This window comes from Pteropus vampyrus, unplaced genomic scaffold, assembly GCF_000151845.1.
Source record: "Pteropus vampyrus isolate Shadow unplaced genomic scaffold, Pvam_2.0 Scaffold106, whole genome shotgun sequence".
Taxonomy (NCBI): domain Eukaryota; kingdom Metazoa; phylum Chordata; class Mammalia; order Chiroptera; family Pteropodidae; genus Pteropus; species Pteropus vampyrus.
In genome coordinates, this window is record NW_011888887.1 from 3074076 (window position 1) to 3088522 (window position 14447).

At 33.3% G+C, this 14447-nt stretch overlaps 1 protein-coding gene across 2 annotated transcripts in view; it reads left to right on the forward strand.

Moving 5' to 3' along the window:
• Positions 1-14447, forward strand: part of FER (FER tyrosine kinase) — a 404440-nt gene that overhangs the window by 223710 nt on the left and 166283 nt on the right. For both annotated transcript variants that reach the window (XM_011365150.2, XM_023533607.1), the window contains one exon: positions 13711-13767. In XM_011365150.2, the coding sequence (XP_011363452.1) occupies positions 13711-13767 (57 nt within the window). The remainder of the gene's footprint in view (positions 1-13710; positions 13768-14447) is intronic.

Here is a 14447-nt window from a genome sequence, read left to right on the forward strand (position 1 = left end):
CTTGTTCACTTCATTTAAAATGGCTACTTTTGTGAGGCCGAAGTAATTCTAAGATTTAGGTTTTAACATTTTAAAGCTGTAATTAGATTTTATTTCTTGTTATTTTTATAGGTCATGCCCACTATTACACCTATTCATGTGCAAACATGATTTTACAAGAAAAATGTTTTCATAAAAGTGGAAAATACTATAATAATGGCTTAATTTTGTTGGTTCCTTGTTTTTTTTTTTTAATGATTTTAAATTTTATAGAAAAATTGGTAAAGAGACTGTGGGAAAATGGAAAATTTGTCATATTATCTAGTGGAAGTAAATGGTCTGAAGTGTGAGTCATATTTTTAGGTTATAGATTATATAAAGTAATCTTTATATTCTGGCACTATAAAGTCATTTTACTTGATTACAACTTGGACTTCTTACTGAGATTTTATTTTTTGACCTAAAAAATTGCGAATATGCAAAACGTAAAATTTTAAATTAGATTTTAATTGAGTAAATCCAGTGAATGAAGAGCTATCTACAATTAATTTATATACCATTTGCTTGTCAGAAACAAGTTAGAAATCTTTTAGGACTAGAACTTGAAACTTGAAGTAGAATGTATAACCCATTATGTCTTAATTAAAACTGATAATTGCATGCCAGTCAATCTCTGAACTTGAAAGAGTCATATGCAAACTATATTCTATTTTGGGAGGCAGTGCAATGAGAAAAGACATAGGCTTTGGAGTCGAAAGATGTGGGTTCAAGCACTGGTTCTGCCATTTGCTGCCTGAGTAACCTATTTCTCAGAAACTCAAAGTCCTCAGAGTATCTTAATGATCGCATTACCACGCACTGATTCACTGGAAAGACTCACATAACTTAATATAAAGTTATACTCAAAGCTAAGATTTATTATAGCAAAGTTGCATGCGAGAACAGGAGCAGCAAAGGAGAGGTCAAACACATGCACCCTTGCCCTATTTATGCAGGAATTTCATGAGCATGTGTTTCTTCCCACCTAAAAACTGCAGACATTTGTGATATGTCATTGCTCAGGAAATTCTATTTGAGTCTTGGAGTCCAGAGTTCTCACAGGTTGCTGATCACATGACCAGCCTTGGTGAGGACCCCAAGACAGGCACCAGGTACGCAGCATCATTATTCATGTTTGCTTGGAACATGCTGACATGTTCTTCTTGTCTCGCTACTTCAGGCATATGGACTACCATTACTCAGTGACTTTTGGACATTTCAGTTTAATTTTCAATTTGGCTAAAGGTTGTCATCATCATGACTGTGGAGATAAGCAGGAACAGAATGAAACTGACCTGCTACATTAACCCTTTCCTCACACAGTTATCGTAAAAGTCGAACAAGGTGGAATTGTCCCACAGACCACTTTTATTATGTCTCTCTAAATCTTATGATTGTCTCCAGCATCAGCCCCGTTGGAGTATCTGGGGTACACAAAACAATTTTTTGAGGCGTGGTAAGAAAAGAACTCTTTAAGGACTCTTCACTTCCACCATATTGGTATATTCATGCTGCCTAGAAGATTCCCATTTCTTTCTGAAGTTAAGCCTTTGCTGAAATCATTTTCTCCTTTTTGTGAATCTAAATTATATCCGTGTTGAAGGCTTATCTCAAATTCTACCTCTTATTTTGAGGCTTTTTCTGTCTTCTCTAGGACAATATGCTGCTTTGTCCTTTGAACTCTTATTAGTTATATTACTCATGATACTTTAAATAACATTTTAAAGAGTGTACTCTAAATGTCCTTCTTTAATGTATTTTTGGAAATGTACTTTCCCAAAGAAGCAATGCTAGTAATGATGTTTGGATTCTTAAATTTATCTATAATGTATCCAATGCGTGGGTCCTAACCACCATTAACAAGAATCCAATGACACATACTCTTACATCTTGAAAAGTATGCCATTCTGTCTTAGAAATTCCTGGATACTATTTCTCCCCAGCCTTTTACCTCTTCCTCTCAATGTAGTTGTAACATTGAGTTCCATGGGAGAGGTGGCTGCTATGGCCTACGGCTAAGGCTGCTGCATGGTAAATGCGGAGAAAGTTTTTTGAGAATGAAATAGAAAAACAAACCATCTAGTTTAAGGAAAGTTTGGGGAGAAGAAAGCTGGTACTGGTGAAATGATGATAATCACCAACCATTCGTAAAAGAAACGGGTATTCCTGCCGATGCTGATCCTCAACTGCACAGGTACACATACCCCTCGCGCCTCATTTTTCCTCCCCAAACAGCTTCCGCTTAACTTTTATCTTTCCCATTCAGGGACCCTGAGGAGTGCATAGATGTTTCCTTTTCACAGACACTGGATATGACTCCTGACCACTTAAAACCAGACTTCATGATTTGCTCAGTTTAGCAGCTTGTAGGAAGTTACGGGAAAGATAATCTGAAATTTGGGAAATCTTTTCACCTCTTCTGTAAAGTGTTTTTTAACCATCTTCATAATATTGACCACATGCGTCTCAGTATTCCAGCTCTTTACTATTCAGACTTCTTTCTCAGTCTCTTTACTCTTCATATGTTTATTTTAAAGCCCTTGAGAAGAGAGACTATGTTTTAACTTATCTTTGAATTCACATATCTGCATTTTGAGCACAGTTTAGTACATGTGTTTATACAGTAGGATGTATTTGGAGTTAGACTCTGAGCATCTCTTGGCTTCTTTCTTTGCCCCGCATGCTGTTTTGGCTTTCTTTTCATAAGTTGACATAGCCTGGTATATTCTATATTTTTATCTTCTTGTGTATTGTATTGTACCTCAAAGTGAGTCCAGGAAAAATCTTTCCTAATAGGCTCTCTGACTGTGGAGAGCCCATTCGTGTATATTACATGACCTAGAAATATAAACAAATTTCTTCCTGCATTTAGTTCAGTATTTTAGACTCTACTTACAAATATGTATGTGTGGGGCTTGAAGATAGAAAGAAGCAATGTCAGACAGACTTGTACTCTGGGAAAGATGGGATTTGGTAAGGACAAGAGGGACAGAAAAGTCTAGAGGAGAGGACTTTTAGGATTCTAAGTCTTTAGGAAGAGAAAGGAGTTGCAGCAGATGCTGTCGGTACATTGCTCAAATTTCGGGGGCCGAATTTCAAGGTTTGCTTCTGGAAGAACCCATACTAAGACAGACGCAAAAGCACCTTTACATCCAGAAGCCCTTAGAACCAGATTCAGCAGCCCCAGCCAGCTTCCCAGGAGGGCAGTGAAACCAGCTTATCCATTCCTTCCACTTCTCAGTCTCACTCACAAATCAACTAGTACAACTAGGCATTGTTTACTTAGATGGGTCATTAGGAGATACACTGTGATTTCTTAGGCTCAGGCGGCCACCAAAATCTTTATCTCCAACTTCCATCTTCTGGAAGTGCCTAATTTCTGTCTCATAAACATCTCTAAAATTTGTTCCTTGATATTTACTAACACTGTCTTTGATCATGACATCATCAATAACCTTATTTTAGTCAAAGAATTCTTTAGTTACCTTTTTAAGGGTATGAAAACTAGGTAGTTCACAAAATATTAAAATCCAGTACTAGAATCATTTACCTGTACAGTTTAACAACATTTTTTCCCCACATATTTGATGCTGCAGAAGTACAAATGACTCTATAATAAGACAAGAATAAACTATAGAAAAAATTTTTCACTTTTATTTCTTGTATTTTAGTACACTGGTAATGCAATTATTTACTGATTTTCAATGCAACACTAAAACACATATCATTAAAGTAATTATGCAATTCTTGCTTATTATCAGTTCTGAATTCCTAAAGTTCATTATTATGTTAAGCTACATTCAGGAAGATTACTGTGGTTTATTCTTTTATTATGAAACAATGTTTGAAAAATTTGAAAGACTTTTAGTTGATTATTTACTGTTATGGTTGTATGGTAATATGAATTTTATGTTTGATCCACAATTTGAATCAATAAGTCTTAATTACTTAAGGTCTCGTATTTAAGTTGTTTAAAAAAATCAACATTAATTCTATGGTACCTGCATCATCTACTTATCATACCACTGAGATTTATCACAAAGACAGCTTTCAACAAAGTTTCCCATAGAAATACAAAACAAAACCCCAAACATCTCAAATATAAAAACTTCCCTAAGAAAACTGGGATGTACTACTTAAAAGTTCAGTAAAAACTTTTTTTCAAGCAGTTGGGAATATCTGTGTCCTGCCACATGTTTCTTTTTAGAAATTTATTGTTTATTAATAATTTTCAAGTGAATGGTTACACTTTGGAAACAAATTCTATTTCCCATGTCATAATTAATGATTCAACGAATATGCTGGGCTCAATATTAGTAAAATATTTACCTTCCTGAGTAATGAAAAAACATTTGAAGATATAACAACTTTGTATCCTTCATTTGTGAACATAACATATAAGCATAAAGGTGGGGTGAGATGTACATTTCAGAAAGCTATGTAGATCGCAATATATTGTAATTTAACCATACACATGCACACAGATATTTACTACCCATACATATATTTCAGAAATGTTTATAAACTACTTCACATAAAAAATGATAGAAGGAATGCTAGACATTTAACATTGGAAAACCTGACCTTCAGAAGAATGTGTTTTTTTTCTTCAAACATGTAATATGCTGTTATGTTGTAGACTGAGGAGATGCATCTTTTGTGTCCCCAGTACTAGAACCAATTGATAGAAGTTAAATATAATAAAAAGCCTCAAGAATTAGAACAACTAAAATTAAATTGGCTTTGTTGGTAAAATAGATCGCTCCCCATCGCTGGGTTTTTTAGTGATTTTTCTGTTGCCTGAAGTCCTAATTATCTGCTGGGAGTAGCAGTGTTCATTAAAGGTTTGTTGAATGAATAGATGACTAAATCAGTTGATGGATGGATGATAACTGTAAGAGCAGAAAGTTGGGCTAAATCATCTTTGCAGTCCTTTCCAAAACATTGCATTGGTGCTTTTATTCCAGTTGACTTAGAGGAGTACATTCAACAGCAAGAACAGACTATTGTATTTGGGCTCAAGAGAGGAGAAATTTTCCTAGCATAGACCAGTATTCAAAAGGTTAAAGTACATCCAAGATTGTGGTAGAGTTTTACAGTTGTTACTGGTAGCCCAGGGATAGGACTCCGAAAAACCCACATTATTTTAACAATTAAGAAATGCTTTATTGAATTTATATCTATTAATATCTGTTACATTAAACATTTCTCATTGTTTAGCTTACTTTACTTTTAAATTAGAATCGCCAATTGCTGCTCTTCTTTATTTAAGTAGATATAACTTTACCTTTGGTTTTACCTTTGAAATTTAAACACATTTATTTCTACATTTAATGGGTAGTTTAGACTCTGCAGTATTTTTCAATCCAATTATGGAGGCCACAAGATTTTCAGGAACAGAATAATATGCAAACAAAAAAACAACAAATAAACTCGACATATCCTAAAGCCTTGAGTAAGAAATGTTGCCATAACAACCATGTTTTAAAATTGTATTTAAAACTACCAATAGAAATAATCTACACTCCCAATAGAGGCCTCTAACTTGGACTTGGCCAATTATATATAATGTAGTTAGCAAATAGGTTGAATTTCTGGGAGGCGAGCAAGTTGGAATCATTCTTATTGCCAGAGAGATGGTTGGGAGGAATTTTGTTACTGGAGATGCAAGGTGTGCTTTAGGCAGAATTCCCATAGCTCCCAGTCTGAGTTGCCTCAAGCCCATATGTTCTTAGCTCGAGATGATTCAATTCTCAGAGCTATTTTGTTGACTTTCTGATTCTATAATTCAATAAAAAGTCATTTTGGAATCCACTTTATATTAGATATAATAGTTATAGATCTACATGAGACTATATATATGAAATTCTTTACCTCTGTGGTAGTTCTGTAATTTGATATGAATTGGCTGGAAACATTACACTCATGTAGCATATATAATAGATTAACATCTAAAAACAAATGCATGGGCCATCAATCCTTGAGCAGGCTCACTAGGAGACATAGATAAAAATCCAACTTCAGTTGTCGAAAGATGCTGGAAGCCTTAAAGAGTTAAAAAATGCATGGCATTTGTTCAGATTATAGATGTATGTTCTATCATTTGATCTTTCTTTTTAATTACCTGACATGGTACACTTGTATATATAATTTAGACTCAGGTATATATAATTTAGACTCAGAAAATTATTGCCCTTAGTTTTATTTTAAATTCAATGTTCTTTGACCAATCTCTTCAGCACAGTAAAGGCAGAGCAGAATATTTTGGAATGCTGGACTAGGAGACAGAAAATCAAGAATCTAATCCCAGTTCTGTCACTTAGTACCTCTTGTGACCATGGACAAGATTTTACCTTCTCAAGGCCTTGGTTTTCACATCTGCAAAATGGAGATAATAGTGCATTTCCTGCTAATTGGATGGGAGTTCTGAGATTCAACAAGCAAGTATATCTGGAAATATGTTAAAAATGTGTCCCATCCAAGTTTGGATGTCAAAGTGAAAATGCTTATCTTTGCCTGTATTAATAGGCTGACTTTAAATCTGTTCTTAAGCAATTCTAAAAATTATTCAGATTAGTTGAAGAAACAGAAATGCATTGTTTTGGGAGTTGCCCTCCATTCTCCCTTCAAAAATTAGATATCCATTTTAGAGCAAATGACTTGATGTTTCTAAATGTTTTCTCATTTTGAGAAATCATTGATAAATGGGGGAAGTATATATTTCTTGCACCATAATGATACATTAATATTCATGAATTAACATAAGAAGTTTAAGTCAAGTCTGTAGTTTCAACATCAGGCAAATTTAATCATTAGAGTTTGAACATAGGTTTGTGAGTATTCTTATAAGGTTACAAATCACTAGCAAGCGATAAAACATTAAATAAAACTCAACTCTATTCATTCCTATTTTAATGCATCTTTATTTCTGTTGATTTTTATTTTAGTACAACCTTCATTTTTGTTTAATGCTAGTAAATCTGTGAAGTAGAGAGAAGCAACAATTCTTGTTTCCTGGAGGAGACTAAGTGGCAGTCTGCTTCCATTCCTTCTGTTCCTTTTCCAGATTCAAGAAGATTGCACAAATCTTGTCCCTGTACAGAAAATAGAGCAAAGTCGTATGTGGTATAATCACTATAGGAGATCCCAGTTCTGGAGCAGTTAATAAGGAGGTAGCTGCAGCTTTTTCTGGCCACCCTTCTGAGTGTGACTTTTCTTTGGAGTAAAGGGGAGAAGAGGTTAGTGAAGATAATAGGAAAGTCAAGAATTCAGGCTCCTTCAACACTCTCCATTCTTCAAACTCCATGTTACTTAATATCCCTGTTCCCTAACTTACTTTTGAATTGTCTTTTCATGTAGTCTCTACTTGTTTTTTGTTCCCACAATAGTAAAGTCACTTAAAACATTGGAGTTCCTTTTATTACCACTTCAATCATCAGCTGGGTCAGAGGCAGTGTTAGGTGAATTTTAGTATCATCATATAGCTAAAGTTGCTTGCCTTTCTCAGGCACTCAGAAGCCTCAGTAGTAGTATCCCATTTACTCGGGAAGGAGTTGGGTAGTTCATCTTTTCAGGGTTTGTGTTAAGTAACACTGTCTTATCCAATTAACGGATTGGCGTTTGTCCCTCTATCCACATTCCTACAAAAACTGCGGCTATTAAATTCCAATCAAAGCAAATTGCCACGGAATTCTTCTGGGACATTTTATCTCTCCTTACAGACTGAGTTATAAGTCTTAATTCTGAAGTTTTAGCTGCTTCTATTTTATCTTCATTTTAGCTAAAACAGATTATGAGCAACCTTATTTTTGATTGATTTCCCCTCAATTTTACTTTAGTTATTGTTATACATTTGCTTATCTTCCCTGTCTCTACTAATGTGCTTTTCTGCCTATCAGTGGGAAGGTTATTTTTGTGACCTCAGACCAGGAGTGACCACCAGATAGCAGTCATTCTGGCAGTAAGCATTGTATAACCCCTATTCTTCCTCCCTGCCTGCCCCCACTCTGAAAATTAAACCCCTCATCTTTCTCTAAAATAATTTATTAACCATTATTATTTAAACAACAATAAAGTCATTTAAAGCAGAATCAGGATTCTTTTAATATTCTGTCCCAATAATCAACTATAAAAATTGGCCCGGTTTAAACATTTGAAAGGATCATCAAACTTCATTGAACATACTTTAAGAAAGCTTTTATTTAAAAGCAAAAAGACAAGCATAAAGGATTTGAGAGGCATCCCAAACACAATGTCTTCAAGAATCCTACTTTGTACACACCCAGTCTAAGCTGGGCCTGGGTTGATCCACCAAGATCTATAATTCTGGTTTTGAGAGACATTAAAGGAGAAACTCTCTGCATGCCTTTATGTCCCATTCCTTATTGAATCAAGCTAATCTTGTCACACCAGTTGATCAGGTTGCAAATCATCAGTAAAGAAATTCACCCTGAGATCCCAAAGGAGTTTCCAGCTTTAATCAATGGAATCATAAATCTAACTGTCCTTATGTTGTCTAAGAGCCAAAAATCAGATCCAGGCATCCCCAGAGATGAAGATAGAGTTTTTCCATTCCAGCTATAAATTAACTCTAGTTCACATTCATTTATTATTTTTGAATTTTCAATTTTATTGACTTCTCATTACTTTTTTTTCTGAAAGCTTGAGATTATTTTGGTCTTTTTCTAGATTCTTACAGTAGAAATTTAAATTATTGACTTGAGACCTTTCCTGTTCTCTAATTTGAAATGCTATAAATTTCCCTCTAAGGACTACATGAACTATATCCTGAAATTTTTGATATGCTGAATTTTTATTTTTGTTCAGTTCAAAATTTTTTCTAATTTCTCAAGACTTTTTCTTTTATCCATGGATCATTTAAAAGTGTATTGTTTAATTTCCAAGTATTTGGAAACTGTTGACTTCTGGTTTAATTTTTTTGCTGTCAGAGAGCATACCTTGTATGACCTCATTTTTTTACATTTGTTAAGGTTTGTTTTAAGACTCAAATTTATGGTAGGGTTTAGTTTGGTAAATTTTCCCTCTACTTGACAAAAAGAGTTTTATTCTGTTGTACAATTTTATCATAAAGATCAAATAAGTTGATCTTCTTGGTTAGTGTTAGTGTTATTCAGTTATTTTATAACCTTGCTGTTTTTCTCTATTGTCACTGAGAGAGGAGTGTTGAAATCTCCGATTGCAATTGTGAAATTGTCTTTCTCCTTTCAATTCTGTCAGTTTCCTTCATTTCAAAGTGTCTATGTTTGAAGCATAGACAGTTAGGACTATTATATTTTCTTGGTGAATTGACATTTTTATCACTCTATGATTTTCCTATTCATATGTAATTTACTTTTAGTCTCCTTTGTCTGACATTACTGTAGGTAGCCCAGCTTTCTTAGGATTTATGTTTATATTTTATATCTGTTTTCATCCTTTTACTTTTTATAAGTGAGTTTCTTTAGGCAGCATTTAGATGACTAATTTGAAAAATTCTCTTACAATCTGTATTTTAAATGGTGTATTTAGACAATTTATATTTAATATAATTATTGATATGTTTGGATTTAGGACTATAATTTTCTGTTTTTCTTTGTTTTTTATTTCTTTTTCCTGTCATACCTTCTTTTGGATGATTTGACCATTAAATATTTTTGTATTTTTGATTATATAGCTTTGTACTTTTTTTTTTCCTGGTTGCTCTAGGAATTACCAAAAACATATTTAACTTTTCACAGTTCACAAAGAATATTTTAACACTTCAAGTACAGTGCAGACACTTTATCACTGTAGGATCCTGTTTACCTTCCCCTCTTTTACTTATTTATATATTGCATCTACATCAACTGAAAAACTCATCGGAAATATTATAATTTTCCTTTCTACCTGTCAAGCACATTTTAAAGAACTCAGAGAAGAAAAGTCTGTTATATTTATATAAGTATTTACCATTGTTGTTATTCTTTTCTTCCTGATACCTCGTTTCCTTCTGGCTAAAGAACTTCCTTTTAAAATTTTTTTAAGAGTAAGTCCACTAGCAACTAATTTCTTAGTTTTCCTCTACCTAAGGATATCCTTATTTTATCTTCATTCCTGAAAGATATTTTTCTGGATATATAAACCTGGATTTGACAGTTTTTTCTTTTAATACTTAAAAATGTTCCACTTCTTCTTGGCCTCCACAGTTTCTGATGATAAACTCTCCAGTCATTCTGATTGTTTCCCTGTAAATAATGGGTCATTTCCTCTAGCTGTTTTAAAATTTTTTTCTTTGTCTTTGGTTTTAACCAATGTAATTATGTTGTGTCTAGGAATTGCTTTCTTTGAGCTTTTCTTTTTTGGGGTTTCTTTTTTAGGTTCCTTGAATCTGTAGGTCTATTTCTTTTAACACATTTGAGGAGTTTTGGGCCAGTATTTCTTCATATTTTCAGCACTGTAGTTCTTTTCCTTTTCTTAATGCGACTTTGATATGAATGTTAGACCTCTTGGTATTGTCCCATGGAACCTTGGAACTGCTCATTTTTTTTCCCCTCTCTTTAGCTTTTATGTCAGATAATATTTGTTGATCATAGTCTATGACACTAAATTTGGGTTTTATATAATTTTCATATGTCATAAATTTTTCACTTTTTTTTTTTTTAAACAATTTAAAAATGCAAAAGCCGTATTTAGATAATGGGCCATCCAAAGAAAGCATTGAGCCAATTTGGCCTCTAGGCTTAGTTTGCCTATCTCCGTTTAGTCCCATCTGGGCTGGAGATGATTAGAAGGTAGGTTTAATTTCTTTTATTTCCAGGTTGCCTTTTCTACAACAGAGTGGTATCTTTGACGTCCTTATTCAAGTCTGGGGTATTTTATGTATGGCCATGCCACCCTAAACAAACTGGATCCCGTCTGATCTCGGGCTGGGTTAATACTTGGATGGGAGACCACCTAGGAAAACCAGGTGCTATAGGCGTAAAAAATAAAAAAATAAGAGATTGTAAGCTGACAAGGTCTTGCAATCTGTGAAGTCACCCAAGGGTTGCCTCACCTAAAGAAAATAAAAATAAATAAAATAAATAAAAAATAAAATGAGGTATTTTATCAGGGCCTGTTTTCAAAAAAAACAATTTGTTTTCAACCTATTGGCTGCTGCTTTTACAATCAGCATATGCACTTAAGGCAAACGTAGCTCAAAAAGACTTGGCTACTTTTCTTAAACTTAGTTTTTCAGTTGTTCACTATTTAGAGCTCTCTAGTCCTCTCAAACAGAAGTTTTCTTTTTACATTTATTCCAGCTTTTTCAGTGTTTTGCAGTGGGAGAGTTGGTCTGACCCACATAGTTTACCATATTTGAAATGGAAAAGCTCTCAACAACTCAGTTTGCAACTTTAATAACTTTCCTGCCTCCCAGACTACATTCTTTGAGAAATAGCTTTTGATAATATGAGGAGGGGAAATTAAACCCCAAAGTGCTACTCAAATAGCAGCATTTTTTAAAATATTTGCTTATTTTTAGTTTCTATTTTTAAAAATCAACTTTATGGATATATAGTTTGCATACAATAAAATGCACAGATTTTAAGTTTATAGTTCAATGAAATATCAAGAAATATAATAATTCCATAACCCCTCAAAGTTCCTGCTTTCTCCTTTGCCGTCAGTCTTCCACAGCCCCTGCCTCAGGCAAGCACTGCTCTGATTTATAGCATTATAAATTGTCATCTCTAGAAATTGATATAAATGGATCCATTTTATATGTATGCATTTATATAAAGTATATCTAGCCTTATTATCTCAGCAGTGTTTTGCAAATGATCTGTTGTTGAATGTTACTCTAGTAAATTCCTATTTATTGCTGAATAATTGAATATACCAAAATTTGTTTATAAGTTCTCTTTTTGCTAGACATTGGATTATTTCTAGTTTTTGCTTATTATAAATAAAGCTGCCTCAAACATTTATTGGTGTCTTTCTGTGGCTGTATGTTTTTGTTTTTCTTGGGTTAATACCTAGGGGTGTAATTTCTGAATCACAAAGTAGATGTATATTTAACTTTATAAGAAACTGCCAAACTGTCTTCCAAATGGCTTCTATCATTTTACACTCTCACTAACAATGTATGAGGAATCCAGTTTTTCCACATCCTTGCAATCTCATGGTATTTTTAATTTTTTAATTTTAATATTTTAATACGTGTAAAGTGACATCTTATTATTGTTTCTATGTTACTGAAGACTAATGATGTTTAACATCTTTTAGTGTGCTTCTTGTCTATTTATCCATATTCTGTTAACTTTTTACTCAATTTCTTAAAATTGGGTTATTTGTCATCTTATTATTGAGTTATGAGTTCTCTATATGTTCTACATAGAAATTATTTATCAGGTATATGTTTTGCTGAAATATTCTCCCTGATTGTAGTTTGCCTTTTCATTTTTAAAACATGATACCTTTGGGAGAACAAATGTTTTTACTTTTGATGAATTCAGTTGTTTCTTTTATAGTTAGTGCTTTTTGTGGCCCTTGTAAAATCTTTGCTTACTCACTTGGTCATGAAGCTATTCTTCTGTGTTTTCTTCCAGGATAGCTCCTACTTTGTTTTTAGATTGAAATGTTATACATGTAAATTATTGTTTTTAAAATCAGTGTTCCCTTTGTTGATCTGTCAGAAACTGGTGTTTGAGTGTTTGTCACATGGTGCTTCCAAAGGTTAAGTGCTTCAAATGTCTGTCCAGGACATGTTAAGTCATAGTGGCTTTTTACTTCAAGATGTTTGATCACTTGTTAAAACTCATTCTGTAGATCATAATTACATTTCAATCTGCGTAATGCGGCAACGCTACATTTTAACATAGGTTAAAAATAAATCCTGAATAAACTATCACAGGATTTTTTTTTTCTCTTTTTCCCACCCCTGTTTTTCTTTCCTTTTTTTTCTTCCTTTTTTCTATGTCTATTGTTCTTCTTTGCTTCATTCCTTTTACCACCTTCTTCTACTTCTGTTTCTTCTTTTTTAAAAGCCTTTTTACCATTATGGTATTAAGTGGTTTAATAGCTGAGAATTTTAGATGATAAACTATTCCCTAAGTAGTAATTAGTTCTTGAGATTAGATAATGGGATGTTCTTTTATAATGGCATGTTCACATCACTGGTCTTATGCACCCTAGTTTTGTTGTTTTACTATACTACAGGAAATGACTTAGGAAAGATATGGGAATATATACAGTGTCATAAACAGCTATAACTCATGATCAGTTTATATGTGGGAAAAATAGCTCTTAATAATGTGGTTTGGATAGAAAAAGAATTCTCTGTGATCAAGAGAGACTTGGAATTTTTGCACTGTAAAATGAAATTCTCTCATGTACTTATGACACAACTCTTTAAAAATGACAAAAATAGCATAGCCTAAGCTTTATGGGGAGAGAAGAGTACATGCTGTGTGTTCTAGTTAAAGGAGACTGTAATTTTGAAGGCTAAGATTTCTGATAGAAGTTCACTATAATGTAGATTTTAAAATCCTATTGTGTAGTAACATTTCTTAAATCTGTTTTATACCCTCTTGAGGCTACAACTTCTTAGTGTGCTGTAAATCGAATGGTCTGAATGAAATATCCCCATAGGTCTATTTCCTACTGCCTCAAATGCATCTTATAGGATATGTACTCTTGCTTGGGCTAAAATACTGTTCTTTTTCTTTGCCACAGGATAAGAAATGGGTTCTCAATCATGAAGATGTCACATTGGGAGAATTACTGGGCAAGGTATGTAATCAACTGGACTAAATAACCAAAAGTCTTTATAGTGATTGTGAACTCTGCAGATTCATTTTCTTCAAAGCCCCCTTATATTCCATCACACAGGAGGCACATTCTCATATTAACCTAGAATAGTTTATAACCACATCTGTTAAAAATACTGTGATGTTCACCGAAATAGATGTGTAAAAATCTTTGAAAGTTTTAAGAATGATTCTTGACTTTTAAAAATAGTATATGTGTGTTTTCCTATGGAAGGATTAAAAGCCATGATGATTTTATTACAGTGTAGTAAAGCCAAAACTAGTGACCTGAGATTTGAAAAGAAACTGTGAGGTAAGACAAGTTTAAATAAACCCCTTCTAGTCTTGTTCCATTTGTTTCTGGTTTTACATGATAGTTCAGAAAAGACGAAATACTGCTCTTTGAGATTTCAGGATTGTGTGTAGAACCATAGTATGAAACATTGGACACATTATTTTATCTAAAATTTATGTGGACAAGACATGTTTCAGTATAATTATTCATTTTTTTAGCTAGTTCTATTAGTGGTCATAGAGGGCTGTTAAATATGATTACATCTAACAATATATCTAACATTATATCTAACAATAATGGCAGACATTTGATAATTATTAATCAAATGGACTTTGCAAATTATTTATTATTGAGTTCCAATGAGTAAA